General features: G+C 45.4%; 1 protein-coding gene and 1 pseudogene across 7 annotated transcripts; one reads left to right on the top strand and one right to left on the bottom strand.

The window, feature by feature from the left end:
• Positions 1-1,415: 1,415 nt before the first annotated feature.
• GEMIN8 (gem nuclear organelle associated protein 8) lies at positions 1,416-20,611 on the bottom strand. Of its 7 annotated transcripts, none has more exons than XM_036226785.1 (5): positions 20,486-20,611; positions 16,064-19,294; positions 12,127-12,171; positions 11,069-11,519; positions 1,416-1,963 (listed from the first exon to the last, which is right to left on the bottom strand). In XM_036226785.1, the coding sequence occupies exons 3-5, from the start codon at positions 12,136-12,138 to the stop codon at positions 1,707-1,709; spliced, it is 720 nt and encodes a 239-aa protein (XP_036082678.1). In that variant the 5' UTR covers positions 12,139-12,171; positions 16,064-19,294; positions 20,486-20,611; the 3' UTR covers positions 1,416-1,706. The 7 variants fall into 7 exon arrangements, with proteins under 7 accessions (XP_036082678.1, XP_036082676.1, XP_015974662.2 ...); XM_036226783.1 differs by lacking the exon at positions 20,486-20,611 and adding an exon at positions 19,666-19,784 and having other exon boundaries at positions 16,064-16,504; XM_016119176.2 differs by lacking the exon at positions 20,486-20,611 and having other exon boundaries at positions 16,064-16,156; positions 16,358-19,784.
• On the top strand, positions 15,725-15,845 carry LOC118608557 (annotated as a pseudogene).
• Positions 20,612-21,866: the final 1,255 nt, after the last annotated feature.

Consider the following 21,866-nt stretch of genomic DNA (forward strand, 5'->3'; position numbering starts at 1 on the left):
TATCATAAATTATCCATGAGCCATGTGGGAAGGACAGGTGGGAATGAGATGTGAGAAGCCAGAGCATCATCTGAAGAGCTGACAGGGAAAGATTTCTCCATATTTGGAAGAAGTTTCATACCCAGGATTTTCACTGGCTCTCTGGCAATTTTTTAAAGACAGGGAATAAACATCAACACGTATTGAATATTTCCCATGTGGCCGGCACTGTGTTTTATAGGCACTGACTCAGTGTGGCCCTTGCAAGGACCCCATGTGGGGGGATCACTAATCCCCACGTCAAGAGCAGAGAACACAGAAGCAACTGAGAGGTGAAAGTAACTCCCACGGTCTGCAGTCACAGAGCCAGCAGGAGTGGGACCGGCATGGTGGCTTCTTTGGGGAAAGGTAGGAGAGCTTTTTGTAAAGAGAAACACTTCACTCAAAGAAGCTGATGCAATTACAGGCTTTAGTTTGTATTTGTGCTTGAGTCACACCTATTCTCTATTTAGGTATATGAGTTTAAAATTTAAAAAAAGAGAACTACTAAAGATTTCAAAGTTCAGCCACGTGTCACCTCAGGGGAAGTCAATTCTGATTTTTGTCTGCAATACCCAAGCACAAATTGCAACTCCAGTAATAAAACGAGAGCTGGGAAAAATAAGCACCCGGGGCTTACGAAAGGAATGCATTTATCACGGGGCAGGAACTGCAATGTGGAGCTAAGTGTTCTTAGGGAGAAACATGTCAATATTAAATCTTTTCACCGACCTCTGATGGATGTGCTAATCTGCTCAGGTCAACAAGGCTCACCCTGGCAATGTACTATAATAACTTATTTAAAAGGCAGCTGGCTTTTTGAAATGGACGATTCCGTCAATTCTTAGATTTTCATTCTCAGAAATGTATTCTCTTATCAAAACTCTATTCGCTAGACAAAGTACGAGTTCAAATGTACCCTTTCTACAAGAGGAGACTGCAGAGGTGAGCAGGTTTGGGAATTACTGTTCTTTGCTCAGATCTTTCTGATGTTCAAGGCCTGTAGGGTTACCGAGATAATGTGAATGTCAGACAAGTATTTTCATTCCGTTAGAGCGGGGGTCAGCAAGGCCCACAGGCCGCACCTGGCCCACGGCCTGATTTTATCAAGTCTTAAAGGACACAGCCACACCCACCTGTTTACTTACCATCTCCAGCTGCTTTCCTGGGCAAGGGTGGAACTGAGGAGTCCTGACACAGTGTGACCTGCAAAGCTGAAAAATATGACCTCTGACCCTTTACAGCACGTGGGAGAGAACTAGCGTTCGCCTCGCCGAGTGCCTGGGTCATTCTCGGAGCGGGCTGAGGGAGTTGGAGTAGGAGAGCACATCTGACTCATTTACGGCGTCTGCCTCATTCGGTCGGGTTAAAAATAGAGGAAAAGAGGAAACGACTAATTACAGGATCCATGAGAACTTTAATGACCTGAATGCCACCGTTAATGTAAAAAGCAGTGTCATACGTGACATGATCATTTTATGTTAAATCTCTCATGTTGCCGACTGCACGCGCTTGCCGCTTCAAGGTGGCTGACCTATGACATCCACCCCCAGGGAGGGGCCCCTCGGACTTCGGTGAACATGCTGATTTCTCGGCATAAAGAGTCCCCTTTTCCCGAGGAAACGCACAGGAGGAAATGGAAGAGAGCGAATCCCAAAGGGAGGGAGTGACGGCTGGGGACCCGGGGCTCAGAACTTCAGCGGAATGACCGGCCAGTATTTGGGCCGCTTTCGGTCACAGTACTTGTCAAAGCTCAGCTGCACGGCGGCCTCCATGGCCTGGATCTTGGCGGCGCTGTCCCCGTACAGGCGCTGCATCTCGGCCTGGCGCCGCTCGCCGGGCCGCTCGGACGGGGGCTCCACGGAGCGGCGGGTGCTGTAGTACAGGTCGTGGTCGGCGTTCACGTAGTCCTCCAGGCGCGCCTCGTCCAGCTGCTGCTGCCGCCCTGAGAACGAGCCGACAACGGTGAACCGGGGGGGACATCCGCGCTGCCCGATGTGCCCCAGGCGGCCCCCACGTCCCACAGCTTTCCCTTTCGGGCTGTGAGCCGGGCCCGGCCGCGGCAGCTGAGCTGTTTGTCCACTAGATTCCAAGGCCCGGCCTGCACGTTCTTATCCACCTAGTTATGAAGCTCATCGCTCACTTATCTGGGTTATGCACTGATAGAAATGGCAAAAAGCCACGAGGAAACATGTCACCCCCAACCATCCAACCTCTGGGAGGAGTCCTGAAGATACGGGAGAAAATGACACCAGCTGACTTCCTCCCTTCCTCTGCCCGGGGAGGAACCAACGGCCCGTGGCGCTCACTGGGCTTTAGACACAGCACCGGGCCAGCAGGAAAACACAGCGCCTGCTGGAAAGGCCGGCGCTGCGGGAGGCCGGACCTCCCAGCACGAACGAGGTGCTGGGGGGCGAACCCAGCCCTTTGGGAAGAGCTCCTGATTTGACACAATCTGGAAAAGAGCAGGCGCCGGTGACCGGGGAATGGCCGCGACGGCGGGTGACCCTTCCACACATCCGAACCACGACCCACACCAAGCGATTCGACCCTCGCCGAAGGTTAAAGGGCTGAGCAAGGGCGAGGCTGCAAAGGGACGTGAAACCTCTGATGTCTGCTCTTCCTGCTCCATTAACAAAGCCGAACCGTGGGTCGGAATGTGACTTTCCTGTCACTCCGCAGGCCACCCACCTGAGGCTCGGTTCCAGGTGCTACTGTTACACGCTTTCAGTCCTGCTCATTTAAACGGGTTCTTGTAAAGCAAGAAATATTTATTCAATGTATTCTCTCCTATTGTTTTTATTATGAAAGTACTAAAATAATTTTTATTCTTATGTAAAACAGAAACAAAATATTGACAATGCTGAAGAACGTAAAATTTAGCCTACCTAGATTTTTATACCCGACTGTCAACAAGAAAGACAGTAAAATGCACACATCTGTAGCTACTATTGCTACCGAGAGAAATGCTACTAAGGGGTAAAGATAGTTGTAGGGGATAAAACAAGGATATAAATCTTTCTTTCCTTCTCAAAGCAAAAGTAGTAGAAAGAAAGCTTAGTATGGAGGGGCCCACAAAAGTGAGCAAATCGAGTGTGAACACAAAGATATTTATGTGGCTATGCCCAGCCACGCTCATAAATCCTGTTCTTCCTAAGTTAACACCTCGGAGTTGGAGGAAGGACTTCTATAAACAGGGAAACATTATTAAAAATGTATGTGGCCATTTCTGTCTTAGCACATCTGCAGTTCATTTTCACATAAGGAAGCAATATACGGAGATGCCAAACGGCTGTCAAAATAAATGCCATATAACTGTTACCTTATCCATGGAAAAGATAGAGTTGACTTACTGTGAAATGCAGACCTAAAGCAAAATGTTGACCTCATATGCAAATGAATGGGAGGTCAACAAGCGTTTCTCATTTTTGGTCTTTCTGCCAAATCTGGAACACAGGGATGTTAAGGTCTTTAGTCCTCATGGGTGTTTAAATTCTACCGTCCCCACCCCCCAAGGACTACTCTTCTGAAGGCTTGGCATTTCCGCATTAGCCAGGGACAACGCAGTCCCGCCCACGACATCACCAGTCCTAGGGCTTGCCTTTGGTTGTTGGCCCGGAGGACACGGTCCCACGTGTGGGGCTGCTGGGGCCTCAGAGTGTCCGAATGTCGAGGGCAGAGGTTCCCAGATCATGGTCCTTTCACTCTCAAATTTGTCCCAAGGTTATCATCAGCTTTTCCAACAGATTCAGTGGCATAATCGACGTTAAACTTCCTGTCTAAATTTGAGTCTCTGAGTTTAGAAGTTTTAATAAACACAGGAATCTGTTGTTCTCTACCATTAGGATATATGAATGTAACTTTCCTAACTCTCGCATCTTTATTCTTCTTTTCCTTATAATTTAACGGGGTCATAATTATGCGTCTTGCTGCTACCCTTCTGATAAAAACTATCTTGCAGATATTAAATTGGTCTCATAATTGTATGCCAGGAGACATTTTCTCTTACTGTTGACATCTGTGGATGACACACTCTGTTAATACAAAGCAACCCCAGCTGGCCAGCCACGAAGCCTGTGCCATTTTCCAAGTTCACGCTCGCTGTGTGCTCACGGGCTACCATCACTGGGTTTTAGATGTTAGCAAAGTTCTCACAGTGTAAGAATAAAAGACACAGCCCTCTGCTCACTAGTTGTAGCTCTTTCCCCATCCAGTGTTCCTCATGAAAATTTAAGGCCCAACCCCGTCCCCTCCCTTCCTGGCAAAAGTTTAGGAGGTTTCCCAGTTTCCTACATGGTGGGTAGTTGTCCAAAACAGATTCAAGGGGCAGGAAGCCTGCTCCCTGCACTGAAAGACCGCCTAGTGCCAGGACAGGCCTGCAGGAGTCACCATGGAGAAGCCCTGTCGCCTTTATTCACCTCAGCCCCAGCCCCAGCCCCAGGAGGACACCGTGTTCGACACAAAGCGGCTGCTTTGGAAATGACTGTTGAAAGCTCAAAGGCCATACATTATTTTTTGTAAACAACTCTGTTTCTTCCAGATGCTGTTAAAGAAAAATGAAAACAACCCAGGGATAGAGAAGCAGATGCTATGGCCACAAGAGGTACTGGGCAGAGCCTCCCTTCAGGAGGGTCCTCAGAGCCCCCATGGCGGAGAGGCTGGGGGGCGGGGGGGGAGGGGAACACTCCGATGAGCTGGGGTCTGACCTTGTGCCCTCACATTGCAGTCACTTCACCTCCACTTACTCACACAATTAAAAGGAGAGAAAACGAAACGGCATTCTAAGGCTAGGCTGCAGGTTTGAAAACCAGCCGGCTTCAAAGCAAATCCCCTCAGCCTGGCTGTACACCGACTGACCTAGGGGACCAAGCAAGCCTGAGGGTGGGACGTACCCAGCTGAAGGCGTCCGCTTACTCACTCTTCCTTCCTCCCACTGAAGGGCAGAGTTCTCGGCCACTGGCAGTTTTTCGCCCTGTCACACAAGGTGAGGGCTCATCCAACTAGACGGAGAATCGGCTGCACGAAGCAGAGGGGATCACGCTTCAGACATCACTGAATAGGGGCCTTGTCGTGAGGGGTCGGTCATTTTTATTGAAAACAGCTGTGCGACTCGATGTGCCCAAGTGCTTTTTTCTGGTAGGATATTTTTGGTCATGGGACTTTGTTTTAAATACAAACCAGAGTATCTTCTTGGACTCCGGCTCTAAAACAGGGTTGTAGCAGGTTGGGTTCGCATATACTCGAAACCTCAGAATGCAACTTTTTTTTTTTTTTTTTTTGGAAAAAGGGTCTTTGCAGGTGTCATTAAGGGAAGGATCTGATGAGACCGTACCGGATTAGGGTGAACCCTAAATCCAATGACAGGCATCCTCATGTGAGACAGGGAAGGACACGTGGAGACATAGAGAGAAACCATGTAAGCCTGCAGGCAGAGATCGGAGCTACGCAGCCGCAAGCAGCAAACGCCAGGAGCCAGCTGACGCCGGAAGCGACAAAGCCCTAGAGCCTCAGGAGGAAGCATGGTCCTGCCAACACGCTGGTTTTGCACTTCCGGCCCCCAGAATCACTGTCTGTTGTTCTAAGTCACGCGGTTTATGGTAACTTGTTATAGCAGTCTTAGGAAGCTGACATACGGGTTAATAAGCAAATAGGGTTAAAACGAGAAACCCAGTATTATACAACTAAGGAGACACGCTACTGGATTCCACCTGGGTTCAGGAGAGACAACCTCGGTATTTTTTGGCTCAGTCTATACAGTTACGATGATGTTGTCAATATAGACTTAGAGGCCATAAAGGGGAAAAAAAAATCATGGGGACTGACGTGGACTTTAGAGAACCTGACCTAGCAGGAAAACCTTTCAGTATTCCAGAGAGTTAGCCCAAACACAGAGGCCTTTTGGAGGAGAAAGCACTAAGACAAATGAGTGCTGAAGAATGTTATTCTTCCTAATTTTTCAAGGATTAGCAGGTCTTTCTGATTATATTCTCTGCTACGGTGACAGAATTAACAATCTCAGCACAACCAAGTGAAAGCGCAGACGATTTGTATCAGAACTGCCTCATTTCTGGCCAGCCAGCATCGCACCCGGCACGCGGGCGCAGACCTGGGGCCATGGCTGACGGGTCTTCCATCGTCACCCCTCGTCCCTCACTCCATGACGAATGTAATCTCGAAGTCAGTGGGCAGTCACCATTTCCATGTTTAGAATAAAAGCGCATTTCTCTTCCTTCCTTCCACGTTCCCACAGCCTTTCAGGGACTGGTTTTATACGTTTGAACATCTGGACTATTCAAAACACACAGAGAGTGGAACTGGGCTCGATCAGTAGGATTCCACGCTTGAGTCTCACTGACTACACCAAAACAACTCAATAAACAGTGGGCTGTAACCTTCGCTATATCTTCTAGGCTTTCCACAGAGGGTGACCTGAGGGAGGACCAGCTGGGGTTCCAGGAGGCTGACAGCGTCTAAACCTCTGTAGACACAACACCATTGAGCACATCTCCCGTCGAGGGTATAAAAAACGCCTTTGGTAAGAATAGGACTTCAAGGCCTAGGTGGGGGTGGACTTAGCCCTTTCTTTCTCTCTCATTCCTGAGTTCACTGGCTAAAGTAACCACAGACCACACCACAGATGGCTCATCTAGGTATTGTTTTAAATTTGATTTGATCTCCTGTCCCTACCTGGGTTTGTTCTTTGTAAACATGCCTGTTTTGACCCAACATCTACCTCCCAAACACAGGTGGTAAACACCTGAGAGGCCCAAGGCCGTGACAATGGTGACAGCGTTTGTTTCGGAGGGCCTTCTTCTCGTTTGGGAATGATGACTCGCACTCATTTTCCCTGTGGGTATTAGGACTGTAACCCTGCAGTCTTAATCGATGGGTTATTTACGCCTAAAAATAGATACTTTTCTTAACCTAATGATAAACATTTTTCCTAAAAGTAATTGAAAACACAGCTGACCTTTTAAACTTCACAACTGTCTACTTTCCCATAGCAACGTCACCACGGAAGTTTTAAATAACGGAAATATTTCATTAGGAGGTGATGACATATAACATAATTGAAGCCATGCCTGTTCCCATGGCATAAAAGGAGTTTTTCACCCGCCTAAGTTTTTTTTTAAATCATTGAAATACATTAAATTAGAGATTATCTGGAATAGTAGTAATCACAAGCAAGAACGTGCTGTCTGAAGGCTGTTATCTTAAAAAAAAATAGTAAATAAGACTCTGATGATGATGAACTGTATGTATAACATGTTTCTGCGGAAGTGAATAATACTAAAAACCTAAATCTTTCAACTTTAGCTACGTTTTCCGTTGCTGGTAATATTTCATAAAATTCTGTGTTCCCTATATGGTTCATTAATTTGCCCTTATTGAAGAAGTACCTTCTAGTGGTTCAAAGAGCAAAACAAAACAGCTTTAACCAAGTATTCATACAGCTCGGGCCCCTCCCCTCCTTGTTAAACATTTCCCAGCTGTGCACGCATCTAAACCCCCACGGACCTTTCCGTAAAGGTAACGGACCAGAAAGCACCCTGGGTATTCCAATTACTTACATCTGAATTCTAGCATTCGCTACTGCTCAGAGGAACACGTATTTATCCTACACGCCGCCAGAAGTGGTGACAAAAAAATGCCCTGGCGGCGTCTTCTAATAGAGTAAGGCTCTGGCGCCGCAGCCTATTCCCACCCTCGCCAGACAATTCTCACATCCCCAGGGACCTCTCATAACGCTTTCGGGCCAGACTGCAGGATACAAAAGCGTGGTGGAGAGGCTGGGACAGGTAGTTCTGAACTTGGCTACAACTGTACATTCTAAAATGCACAAAGAAGCGGAAGCCTGACGAGCTCAGTGCCGTTGTTAGCAATGTGGAAGTGGGTTCATCTTTCCAGCCCAAGAATTTTGCTACAGTTAAGTTAGATCAAGCGAGACTGTCCTTTGAACAGAACAAAAGCTGTGACTACCTGGGTGAGATTGTGGTAATGACTGAATTTGACAGACACCAAAACCTAAATTCTTTCATGTTTTACGTGTTGTGAATCGATTTAAGTGCTGCCCAGAGCAGATATATGATTCTTTCTCAAGTCACAGAACATCTTTAGCAGAGATGTGTACAGTCTCAAACACTAACCAGGACAAATACTTATCAGAGAAAAACCAGTTGATGGTTATTACCCCACAATCGAGGATGAGTTCTCAGCAAGTAACTATAGCAACTAACATTTCTTGGGCACTGACTTTGTACCGAGAACTGTTCTATAACTTTTATTATCTTGTTTAAGCTTTATAATAACCACCCCATTAACTAGGACCCCCATTTCACAGGTGAGGAGACTGAGGTGCACAACAGTTAGGGCAGGTGGCTCCCAAGAAGATAAAATCCTCCCGCTGGTGAAGGGCTGGAGCCCCGTGATCTGGGTGGCTCCGCCATAGCCTCCTCTGTTTCATGTTACTAACGATAATGTAAATAACTGGCGAGTAAGGTTAAGGACAACAGTTGCAAAGGTTTTCGTAAAAGTGTCTTTTTTTGTTGGTTTGCTGTCTAGATCACGGGAAAACAAGTACGCACCACATTTTCTTCGCACAGGCGGCAAGACCTGCCCGGTTCACTTTAAGTCCCACTCACAGACTGCATTTGGGAACAAAGACAATTCTTGTAGGGAGGCTGAACTAGTTTCCTGTGGCGGCCGTAACAAGTACCGCAAACTGGGGGGCTTAGAACAACGGAAATGTACCGTCTCCCAGCCTGGAGGCCAGAAGTCCGAGACCAAGGCGTCGGCAGGGCCGTGCCCCTCGAAGGCTCTAGGGAAGGACCTGTCCGGGCCTCTCCTAGCTTCTGGTGGTTTCCCGGCTTGGGGCAGCAGCCCTCCCGTCCTCACGTGGCGTTCTCCCTGGGTGTGTGTCTCTGAGTCCGAAATGTCCCCTTTCAGAAGGACATTGGTAACACAGGATCAAAGCCCACCCCCATGACCTCATTTTACCTTGCTCATCTCTATAAAGACCTTATCTCCAAAAAAGGCCACATCCTGAGATCCGGGGGATTAGGATGGCAAATATCTTTTTTAAAGTACACAATTCAACCCATAACAGTGATGGTGACTGGGGTTTGCTCCCATCCTTAGTTACCACTTCTATCATAAAAGTATCAATCTCTTGGGAGAAAAGCACGTTATCTTATCTTCCGGTAAGGAAGTAAAGCAGAAATAAAGCCCTATCTTCATCATATTTGCTTTTTCAAAAGTAACAAACAGCATTCCAACTACATGTGGATGTGGTCCAATGCTTACTCTTCCGTTGCGCGCCAGACTAATGGCTATTTTGTATGTGTTTTGAAAAAAGGTAAAATTTATTTCTGGAGATTAAGGAAAGAAACGTCTTCTATATGTAATATAAAGTGTCGTTTTAAAAATACTTGTTGGGTATACTTTCTGATGCACATCAAAGAAATCAATAGTTTAATCAAAAGAAGGGAAGTAAGAAACCCTGAATGAGTAGTTTAGTGAAGAGTCAGGGAAAAGACACTAAAGGGGGTGACAATTTATAAGAAGCCATCGCTCAGTTCCTGGCCCCCAGCGGGGATCAATAAATGCTGGCCCACCATTATGAAAGTAGGAATCATTCAACATGCAAATGAAACTCATCTGTTCCCAGTCTCCTATGTTTCTGTTGACTAGAAAATTATAAGTAAAATATAGAATTAGAACTCAATACAAACAATATTGAGACTGCCTACTGGTTATAATAGGGAGAAAAGCATTTGTATCTCCGTTAGAGACTCTTAAAATGTAAACAGTGGATCTCGAGATAATCATGCTAAGCGAAATAAGCCAGAGAGAAAAAGCTGAAAAATCACGATATCACTTAGATGTGGGATATAAACTTAAAAGCAACAAATGAACCGGACAAACAAACAGAGACACATGGACAATAGACTAGGGGTTACCAGAGGGGAGGGGGGAGGGAAATGGGGTAAAGGGGGTCAAATATGTGGTGACAGAAAGAAATCTAACTACGGGAGGTGAACACACAGTGTAAACATACACATACCTTACGTTAAAGTGTACAACTGAAACTTAATTGGATTTCGTTAACCAATTGGATTTCGTCACCATAAAAAATAATTAAAAAAATAAAAATACCTTTTAGAACTTATAATTAATAATAATAAAAAATAATAATAATAAAATATATTCTGAAGGAAAAAAATGTAAATGGTCTGGTAATCTTAATGGTAGCGAGGGCATCAAAAGCAGTTCTATTTCTTTGCAGTAAGTGAGTAAGAAATTTTTAAAAATTCCTGCTTTCTGACTGAAGATATAAGACCATTATCACAATTCTCTAACCCCAGGGACAGAGCGCCCCCACGCAGGGTCAAATCGGGGTGCTTAAGTACCAGGCACCTTGTGACTCTACTGAGGTTCACACTGATCTCGACTCTGAAGGGGCATTAATATTGAAGATTTGGCAACTCTGGAGCAGCAGGGAAATCTGAGTTGTGACCAGTGGGCTGGCAACAGTATTTTAGGGACAAAACCCAATCCCTAAGTTTGTGCTTGAGGAAGGAGCACAGGAATTGGAGTCAGGCAGACCTTGGTTTGGATCCTAACCGCAAATTACTAGTGTGTACCATGGAATGAGTCAATTAACCTTCTCAAGGCTCACCTTCCTCGTCTGTACAATGGGTCTGATGCCTCGAAGGGCTGTTATAGGTTAAGGAACACGCGTCTGCACACATATGCACGTGCACACACACTCTCCATCTGGTGGAGTCTCTGCCATTCGCTAAATGGCAGAGACACTATCAGGAAAAACTTTGTTCTAGAACTAAAGAAAAAAATCCTACATTCATTAAAGCAGCTCCAGAAACTAATACCACTGAGGTGCAACATCACCATAGCTTTTCTGGGCGTAGGACCGGACTGGAGTATTATCTGTACCCGACCCAGGAGTCAGAAGACAGCTTTACAGATCAGGGGAGACAGAGCCGGGAGGGGCCAGCGAGGACAGGACGCGCCGGGCACGGCCCGCACTTACGCCGCTCTTCCCGGTGCCTCTCGGTCTGGGCGAAGTACTGGCGCAGCTCCTCCGTGATCTCCATGTTGCTCAGGTCACACTCCACCCCGCCATCTGACTCGCTGTCCGTCTCCTCCTCCTCCTCTTCCTCCTCCTCGGCCAACTCTTGGTCTTCTTCGCCGACGTGCGGGTGCTGCCCAGACCTTGGAGGATGCGAGTAACCGCAGTAGGGGGGCGTGGAGTCCATGTGATGGTCAGAGGAGGCCCAAGGCGATCGGCCCTCCTGGGCACAGGCGCCCTGGGAGTGAGCTGCAGGAGGGAAGTACCATGGGAAGCTGAAATAGGCCGCCACCGCCTTCTGATAGGCATTCTGGTGGCTTCGCATCCAAGCCATCGCTTGATAGTAATGCTGCCAGTATCTTGCATATACCGGATGGGAAGCCCAAGACTCGGTAGTTTTCGATGATGCCGCCTACAAAATAAGGGGAGGTGGAGGCTAGATGCCACAGTTCACCCTCAAGAGAAGTGTTTACTCACCTAATCAACACGGACTGACTTAGTATCTGCTCGAACCTGACTCTACAATACAGTACTGGGTCAAAGAGGAGATGACAGGTCCAAGCCCACGATGGTCACCAAGTGTACGCATACTTGCTCTGAAGTATGTGTACATGAGGTACACACAGGATGATTAGTTTAAGGTTATGGCCGTTAAAACGTGGCTCATTTTTAAATAAAGATGCAGGGAGAGCTAAGGACCCAACGTCCATCATCTCAGCCGCATCTACCCACTGTAATTAGGCGACTAGTTCCAAGTCAGCCACGACCCGCCAAGGACCACATGGACAAGTGAGTGTGATGTTCCGCCATCCCGTCCTGCCCGCCCCTGCCCACCTGCCGGTCCAGCCCGCTCCCCAGTGCCTGGAACGAAAGATGGGGAGCTATGTGCCCGCTGCTGCTTTTACATTTCGTTTCCTGATGTCTTTCTCTGGTCCTCTCCATCACGGATCGAGAACACCAAGGCTTTAAAGACTAAAATGTACTTTTTTCTCTTATGAGTTAAGAAACAACAATCTTACCTTTGCTTCCATCTCCGACTGTGAAAATCCAAATGGGCACCAAAACTAGGAAAGAACCATCACAGTGCAAACATCTGGTCAGTACGGCTGTGTCATACTGGTGGCTATTTTCTGGTTTGCAAAGCAGCTCCTCAGAGGCCCCCTCTTCCCAGTACTGTGCCTGGTCCTCACAGGACTTACCACCGGGGGACCCTGCACCCAGGCTATGACCTCGTGGTCTGAAAAGGAGGGCTCCCCTTAGGTATGACTGAGTGGCCCAAAGGCTACTCCCGTTTTCAAGTACTGGTTTCCCTATTTTTTTTTTTTAATCAGCCTGAAAGATGTCCAAGATGCTCCCACGAGCATAATGGTCATGACTTTAAAATGCACTGACATCTACGGATTTCACAGAACTTGTTTCCCTATTGAAAGTAAAGTGCATGAAAAGAACCATACAAAAAATATACAAAGCATGAACTAAAATTGACGACTATTATTTTACTTAACCAATCCTTAACACACACCATTGCCTATTTAAATGAACCCTGGATGTCCCCAATGCCTGAACACAATACAGTACCTCTCACCAATGCACTGGAAACTGTCACTGCATCTTGCCTTAGGACTGGGACTCAGAGAAACCTCCCTACAGGAGCATCTCTCAAGCCCGGGTTGTGCCCTGCACTTTAAGTCCCCTAGACCTTATTTTAGTTTGGATTGCAATGAGCCATTTCGCAGCCAGCGTGTCATAACGCGCTCTCCTTGTCTAACTACTCTGTCTTTACGGGAGGAGAAACTGGTCCATGGAGACGCTCCAACAAGCCAGCATGTAGAACGCCCTTGCCCGACAGCCTCGCTCTGCCCACCCCTGCCTACCTGCCTGTGATGTACTCACGCAGCAGGAAATGCCTACAGGGAAAGTTCAATCTGCAGCTGCGCCTTTTACAACCTTTTAAAAACAAGACCTTTAATATTTTCCCCTCCTGTTCAGGAGTTCAGAGCCACTAAAATGCCAGCCTACACCAGAACGTACTCTGAAAAGTTAAATGAAAATAATATCCTAAAATGCATGGGAATTTAAGCATTCGTGAGATGAAACCTCTTACGCATCGTGATGCTGAGCAGTTACTTAGGGTTTGAAACTTTGGAAATCAGACACTGAAGAGGTCCTATTTTTCCTAACTTCACTTAATTGCAGGGTAGAATTTAAAGATCTTCAAGCCTTAAGCAATAAATTTGACCTATTTTATAATCTCTATCAGATGTTTTGCTATGGTTAATGTCGAAAACTGAGATATTAAAATGACCACTTGTTGGAAGATTTAGCCTAAAGAGAACCATTCACATTCTTTTTAAACATAAGCTTTCAAATAGGGCATTCCAAGAGGGCTGACGTGACCTTCTGTAAATTTATCTTAAACATAGCTCACATTTCCTGTTCACTGTTCTAAATTAAGGCACATGGACAGACAGACAGACACACACACACACACACACGCAGTGAATATAAACTGAAAAAAAGTGAACAAATGCAGTGAAAATACAAATACAAATTAAGTTAATGTTACATCTAAACTATAATTTGAAGATTTAAAACATGAGTAATTATCTGAAAACCTGGCTAAGTGCTATGTGTTTTACAGGCTTCTGAAGAAATATAAAACAGTCAATACAATCCGGGGTCTGACCAGCCAGAGAAGTAAAACAAACACAAATGAAATCGTGGAAGAAATCAGTCCACACTTGAGCGCTGAACTGTAAGGTGTGACCTTTAAGTGGCTAATTCACCTCCACCAGGGTGCATCTGTCACTGAAAATCTGAATAGCTTTGAGTCTGCAGCACATAACAACGTTAAAGTGAACTCTGTGTGTGTCTTAATCGAATTTGTTTTAGAGATTAACAAGTAGCATAGGAAATAAATTAGAAAAGGCTAGGAGACATCTGTGTGTCTTCTGGAGATGAAGCGTTTTGAATTCAGACTTCAATGCCTTATAAAATGTATTTAGAACTGGATTAACGTGAATATTAATTATCCCAAACTGGGAAGTCTGACAGCCTCAACTATGCAATAAACGTTATTGTGATTGAACACTACTGTAGACCGCAGAATATCCTGTTTTTATTTATAAGTGGGAAATGCCAGCCTGGCTTTAAAAGTAGTAGTACCAATATTCTGAAAATGCAGGAGATGCCTTATGAGAGGCTCCACTTGGCAGAGTGATAAATGTAGGCAGATGCGATAAAGTAGGCAACTGTTTGAGAAGTTCAAGTGTAATCCATTACGTACGCCAAATGTCAATGGCTGTGATTTAAAAGGGGGAGGGAGCACTAATTTGAGGAGCGGTTACTTATTTATGCCTTCGATTCAACAAATAATTTGACAGAAGGGCTGCCACGTTACACTTCCTCGGAGATCACGCAAGGCACACTCTGAGCACTTCCGCAATAAAGAAGCCAGGACGATGAGCTGAGATGCCTGAGCAAAGCCAATTCCAGCATCTGGACCAGAAGCAGCTCCGTTTCGGCCCAGTGTGCCAACTAAAGTATATCTATAAAGCATATCAAGTAATACCAGCTAAAGCACTAAGACTCTTTTAAGACCCAGGTCGTTAAGGAAAGATGAATTTATATTAATGATGGAATACAGGCAACCGTGTCATCAATTTCAGTCTGGTTACACTTTCTGCACTGTCTTGGCCACCGGGACACTTATAATCTAATCTGCTGCCATCTTCCAGGAAGTTTACAGTCCTGGGGTTGTATGTCAAATATGCTCATTTCTCTTAGACTTTATTTTCCCTCTTCAAGTTCCCCAAAGTAAGTCTTATATCCTTTTGTATTTTAAGTAATTTTAAGATTCCTAAAATCCTATAGTCAACTAAAAACAGTTCCTGAGAATGAATAATCATCTCTCAAAAATCAAATAAGATATAGAAAAACACATCTAAAAGGAGAGCAGCTTGCCTAGAACTTTATAATTATTATTAGCTCCCTATTTCCAGGATTTATTTCCTGCTATTTTATGCCAGCGATTTTTTCTGTAATGGACCAAACGGTAAATATTTGGGGTTTGTGGGCCACATACAGCCTCTGGCACATATCTTCATACTCTTCTTTAAAAAACAAAAAAAACTTTTAAAATATGAGCAACTAATTGTCTATTATATTTCAATATTATATTTCAATAAAGCCGCCGGGGGTGGGGGGAGGGCGGTGGGGTGGGGAGGAGAAGCGAACAATTTCCAAACGGGGGGTAAAAAAAAAAACCTTTAAAAATGTAAACACCATCCTTAGCTCCTGGTCAGTACGAAAAACAAGCCGAGGGCCGTCATTCGTCTGCCGCTGTTTCACGTTAACGTATCATTAAGCTGTACAGACTCTGCCCTCGATATGCTGAGCATCCTAACTGTTCCTCGCTTTCCCCTTGGGAGATCAGTGGAGAAACTCTGAGATTCTCACACTTGGAATAAGACTAGTGGAAGCAAGAGAACTGGGATTATGACCAACAGCAATTTTGGTGACCGATTCCTAATATTTGGAATAAAAGAATCATGTCCATGATTTAAAGCAAATTGGACCATTTCTTAAAGATCTACATAGACATTTAAAGACTTAAGAGTCTATGGCCCAGGCCACCCTGAATGTGCCCGATCCTGTCTGATCCTTGGAAGCTAAGCAGGGTCAGGCCTGGTTAGTACTTGGATGGGAGACCACCTAGGAAGACCAGGTGCTGTAGGCGTAAAAAAATAATAATAAAAAAAATAAAGACTTAAGAAAAAAACAACAACCTGAATTCACGCAAAACTGTATCAATCGACAGCGCTTTGAATGTCACATGCAGTGCCATGATTTCTGATGGAGACCCCACCAGCTGCCATGTGCTAGACAGTGACCCAACAAGGAAGGGAAGCAGGGGAGAGTCCCAAGTGTCTATTCCCTGAAAGAAGGAAAACATACCCTTTCCTGCTACCGCATCACCACCCAAGGGAAGGTGAGTCCTGTTAAGCTTTTCAAAGCTGGTTCCTCATTCCACGCACAATGCTTAAGGACCTAATAAGAAAAAGGCCTGGGTTTCTGAAAGGCCAACATGAATTCTAGACATTATAGCGACACCACCATCTGACACCAGCACGATCTCAAAGAAAAGAAAGCTTATGGTCACAGCAGACTTAGATGCCCTTCCGGTGGTCTTTAATTTTGTATTTCACTCCCCACCCCCCTAGGAGAGCCTCCTACTCTTTCCTGGCTCACTTCGTGGATTGTACAGCAAGTGTCTTCCTAATGGATGGCGGAGCTGAAAGAAAAGAGACTGGCAATGTCAGGGCAGGCCGAGGTCCACAGCACTACCCAGCTGAGCCCAGGCAAGCACAGTGGCTGAATTCATTGTCTGTCTTCAATCTGTAGAGAAGGAAGGAAAAAAAACAGCATTGAGGTCATTCGCTAAACACTGCCGAGGCCCACAGGCAAAACAGGGCTTCTGAGTCTTCAATGATATATTTTCCCATAAAGCCTTTCGCCAAAAAAAAAAAAAAAAAAGCACCAATTCTTCAACCGATCTGCTTATCTCGGGAGATACACTTTTAAATGCATAAATGTACATGAACGATGACAGCCAAGAGCTTTGCAGTTTTCAATGGATCCACTGTGACTATTTCTGTCAAGTTATTTAAAAAAATTCTACAAATAAGTAATGCGCTTAGTTGAAAGGCAGTGACGATGCATATCTTCTTTTCATTGCATATTTATAGTCTTATAAATATAAGAGCTAGGATATGTCATAGCAACCAGATAAATAAAAAAAAGTCACCGATTCCCCTCAAAATGATAACGTAACTGGATTTTCCTCTCCATTTTCCTTTTCCACTAGAATTCGGAAAATGAAATACATGAAGACACACATGCTTTGAGTTTTGCATGGACACACACACGAAGTCATTAAATAAATTACGCTGGTTAAAGCCCTGTAAGAACCTTTCCTATGAAGGCTCCCACCGAGTTGGTTCTCTGGGCCAATCAGATGATTTGGGGGATCTAATTAGGCCTTCGGTACACAGTTTCGAGGTAGAAGGAAGGGGGTCTGCTGGAGATTGCTCAAATGAACGAAAGTACGGTGAGAAATCGGAATAACGTAAATTGAGTCATATGTGGTTCTTAGCAATCTCTGTATGTGCAGTAACAACCCCACCGGAGAAGACGTCTTCCGATAACGCACACACCTGTAGGAACTTCCTCAGCTAAGATAAATGACAAAATGCGGTTTTGTGAGAGCACTGCTTTCTGTCCCCCCAAACCCCGCCCCTTCCCCAGCAGCTGCGTGATCAGGCTGGCAAATTGGTCTGGCTAGTTCGTCTGGCTTGATGTCCTCGTGAGCTCCCTCTTGTGGCTTTGCATGGTTCCTGCTTAACGATTTGGACATCAAAGACGGGTCAAGTGTGAAAGGCTTTTTTCCACCATTTGGCCGGACACGGGCCTCCCACAAGTGCGCCACCTACTGTGTGTTTAGAAGGCCCACACCTCTCCACTGTTCATACCGTTGGGCAAGGAAGCCCCCAAACTGTTTTATTTCCTTTTCATTCTCTCAGCTCCAACCCCCAATTTACTCTCTTCTGGATGTTGCAATAAGTGAAATAAAGTTACCTCTGACTCATGCACAGAACATGCAAAGTGATAGCTGAAAACTAGGATAACTGAGGACATAATAATAATACAACTCAAAGAGGAAGTAGATAAGATTGCTTCTCTGCAAGTATGTCTTTCATACAGTAAAACCTAGTGTGACCATAAAGGAATACAGTTAAACGGGCAGTAATACAAGTTAAAAAGCTACCAGCAAAAATTATGACCGGTTTAAAGTGGTTAAGACCACAAGTAGATTTCAGGAAGCTGCTTTCAAATTTTATTTCTATAAATGCATACACGGTAATTCCATGTTAATCTCTCTCTTCTGAATGTATGTGGCATTCACTGTGCCCCATTCATTTGGGCATTTAACCAATTACCGGTAGGCATGGATTCTGCAATCTATTTCTTTTAAATTTCCTGTTTTCCTTCTAGCATAAAAATCATAACTAATATTTCCTGCCCTTGGATGCTGTTGAGATTGTTTCCTGATAACTCTCTCCTCCTACCTCTACCCTCCCTAAAATCACAAATAACTCTGACTATAAAGCTCCAAATCTTTTCAGAAAGCAGACATTAAAATACATTGTTTTCAAAGACTTTTTCAACTCATCGGACCTTTGAGCAACTAAGTTATATATTTTTCACCTGTTTACTTTTTTCACTGTTCTGTAGCCAGATTGATTTCCTATTGTCCAGCAGTAGTTCTACGATTTCTGCACCTAGTTAGGAAACTCTCCAACCTCTACTGTAGCCTTGTTCAATTTCCAGCCCCATCCTTCTCATCTCGCCCTATCCTTCAACGGTGGATTCTAAAAAACACAATAACCCCTCACCATCTGAAAAAGTTTTAGGATGAAAACTTCTCTCTGGAGCTGTAGTTTGTATACTTTCCCAGCACAGCAATAAACACACGGGGAATTTGCACACCTTACTGTGAACCTGCTTTTAGTCACGCCTATCCGAAGTTACTAACAATCTTTTAAAACATAGTTTTAGGTTCGCATTGCCATCCTAAAGGGACTCTTTTATAAACTACATAAGTGTAAATTGCATTTTTAAAGGTTATGCCACCCCACGATTCATGGAAACCCCAAGAGTAACCCCAGAAGTGTTCTTTGTTTTCTTAATCTTTAGGCTGGACTTTCAAATAATGTCGTCTGACTTCAGGCGCAAAACAGCTGAATACAGAACCCAGCCTGTGAAACAACTTTAAAAATCATTCTCGAAAAAAATGAAGTTGTTCAGAACCACCTGATCTGTACTAAGGGACTCTCTGGATTTCAAAGCTAAAAGGTAGTTCGTTGGCTATTGGTTAAACTCAATTACTGAGAAAAGTGGGCAAAGCCACCTCCAAAAGTAAGGCTCATAAAAGAATGCAGATGCAAATGCTCTCCAGATTAACTTCCACCAAAACCCCTAACCTCCCACGGAGGTCCAAGTGCGAGGGAAAAGAAAGAATACCCCAAATCTTAAATAGACGGGCCAATATCCCAAACATCCCTCTAAGGATGAGGCCGCCTTGGGCGACCTTCTGTTTAGATACTGGGCCGGATGGGTGAAGTTCACCTTCCAGACCTAGCTTATCGCATGGTACTGGCACACAAGAACCACATGGGGAGCTATATCAAAAATACCGATGCCTGGGCCCCACTTTTGGAGATCTGGGACGGGGGCCTGAGCATCAGAATTTTTAAAGTCATCCAGTGATTCTGATACGGCAGAGCAGAGAGCCTGTGGAATCGGTCCCTTTTCACAAATAATCGGCACTGATTTAGGACTCTCTTGGGCCTCTGGCCTCACTTTTTGCCGCCGGATGATAATTACGGCAACGTGACACCCACGCCCTCGGCTCTCCGGGCCTCACAGGAAGCCAGGCTCCGGGGCCTCCAGGCTCCACCTTCACTTCCCAAAGAACACCCAGCCGTCCCCGGAGTCACCTCGTGGGCGCGTAGCTTGCAGGTCCTGGGCCGCGGGCTAGCAGGGACCTATTTCAAGGTGGGGAGACAGAGAGCACGTGAGGGAGGGAGATGTTGCCGGGGCGACTAGAATTGGGCTTCCGGATTAGGTCACGTGATAGCTACGCGCCGGAAGTCCCGCCCCCGACGCGGCTTACGCCACTTCCGCGCCGCGTTCTGCACCACTCAGCGGACGCGCGCGGGATTAAGATCCGCCTCCTGGGCGGAGCGTGGGAATTTCGGGCGGAGGGTGGTGGAGGCGGAGGATTTGGGGGTAGAGTTCGGCTTGTGGCACCATGGGCGGGGACGCGGACCCGCGCCCGGGTTGGGCGGTGGTGCCTGCGCCGACGGGTGTGGCGAGGCGGGAAAACAAGGGTCGTTTGTGCAAGGCCTTTGTCCCCACAGCAGCTTCTTGACTTTTCACAGTTCTCTCAACGGAGGATGGTCGTGGCTCAGAAGCAAACGGCCTGGCGGCTTGGGAAATAGTCACCCAGATCTGAGTTTGAGTTCCATTCTAGCGCTTAGTTTATTAAGCCCCCCGAGCCTCGGGTTCTCGCCCGTAAGATGTGAATAATGATACCTAGCGCACAGTGCCTGGTGCTTTATTGAGAGCAGACAAATAAAGAGTGCCTAGTAACATTTTTACCGTGACAATCAGCATGCACAATACTCGCCCTGTTTGCGTGGCAGAGGATTAGTTAATAAGTATAAACCACTCAGTCTAAGCGGCAGATAGATAGATAGATAGATAGATAGATAGATGATAGATAGATAGATACTGGGCTGGATGAGTGAAGTTCACCTTCCAGACCTAGCTTATCGCATGGTACTGGCACACAAGAACCACATGGGGAGCTGTATCAAAAATACCGATGCCTGGGCCCCACTTCTGGAGATCTGGGACGGGGGCCTGAGCATCAGAATTTTTAAAGTCGTCTAGTGATATATAGATATATATTTTTGCAGTAGCTTGGCAAAGTACGGCAAGAGTCCTAAAAGGGGGCATAATTTTGTCCTAGAATTTTCACTTCTGGGAATTAATTCCAAGGAAGAACATGTAAGCTGGATGCTCATTGCAGTTATTTTAAGAAATGAAACAAAGAAACGTGCTCAATAAGAGAGAACTAGGCTACATTAACGGGGCGGACGTTATTACCATGCCACTCCTATACTACAGAAAAATCAAATAGTGCAGAAGAATTAACTTTAACAACGATGTGCCGGCGCCTGCTGCCTTCAAGTATTACTCTACACCGGCACTGTCCATGCAGTCGCCAGCCACATGTGGCTGTTCGCAGCTTGCCGTAGCTGAGCTGAGATATACTCTAAGGATAAATTACACGGTGGATTTTGAAGAATTAGTATGAGATGAAGAATATAAAATATCTCGTTTTTAAATAGTGATGACGTGTTAGGGAAGGACCGTTTAAACTAAAAGATTAAAATTAACTTCATTTTTATGTTTATTAACGTGGCTACTGGAACATTTAAAATGATACGTGTGGCATGCATTATATATTTATAAATGTATCTATTGGACAGTTCATCGCCAGATATACAGTGGTGAACAAGACAGGTTTTGACCTCACATAATTAACATTGTTAACTAGAGCAGAGACAAGCGGATAATATAACCACACATCATGGTAAGGTATATGAAGAAAATCTTGCAGGGTAAGGGCCAGAAAGTGCGTGTATATTGAGGTGAATTATATTAGACAAGAGTCTTTCTCCACTGTTTGGAAAATGAATGTGGGAGGAAATGAGATATCTGTGGCTAGAAGCAGGGGTTGAGGAATGGTAAGAGTGTGGTGTCTTCTGGGAAAAGTCAGGTATGAACTGAATCTGATAAATAAATTGGGGCCTGGTGAAATCTCTGCCTCAGGGAAGAAACTGCTTCAGTGGAGAAAGGAAAGAGAAACAAAGAGGGGTAAGATGCCAGGGAGAAAGAGCCGAGTGGCCCCGGGAAAGGCAGACCAAAGCGGGCCTAGAGTGGATCCGTAGAGCAGTCACTGGAGTACTATGAGTGCATATATTGTAATGTTAAGAGCGTAGTATATATTCTGTCTGTCAGGTGGTAGCGTAGGACAGGGACTCAAATTCCACCTATCTTGTAGCTGATGCTCCCTGGTTTGTTGCCTGACCCACATGGCCCAAGATGGCACATCACTGCACCTTCCTTC

Source organism: Rousettus aegyptiacus, unplaced genomic scaffold (assembly GCF_014176215.1).
Source record: "Rousettus aegyptiacus isolate mRouAeg1 unplaced genomic scaffold, mRouAeg1.p scaffold_m13_p_9, whole genome shotgun sequence".
Classification (NCBI taxonomy): Eukaryota; Metazoa; Chordata; class Mammalia; order Chiroptera; family Pteropodidae; genus Rousettus; species Rousettus aegyptiacus.

Bases quoted from the DNA above. Each gene is read 5' to 3' on its own strand.
- GEMIN8 (XM_036226785.1), bottom strand. The intron at 1,964-11,068 runs GTAAGTGCGGGC...GCTCGTTCTCAG, and splicing joins GAGGCACCGGGAAGAGCGGC to GGCGGCAGCAGCAGCTGGAC.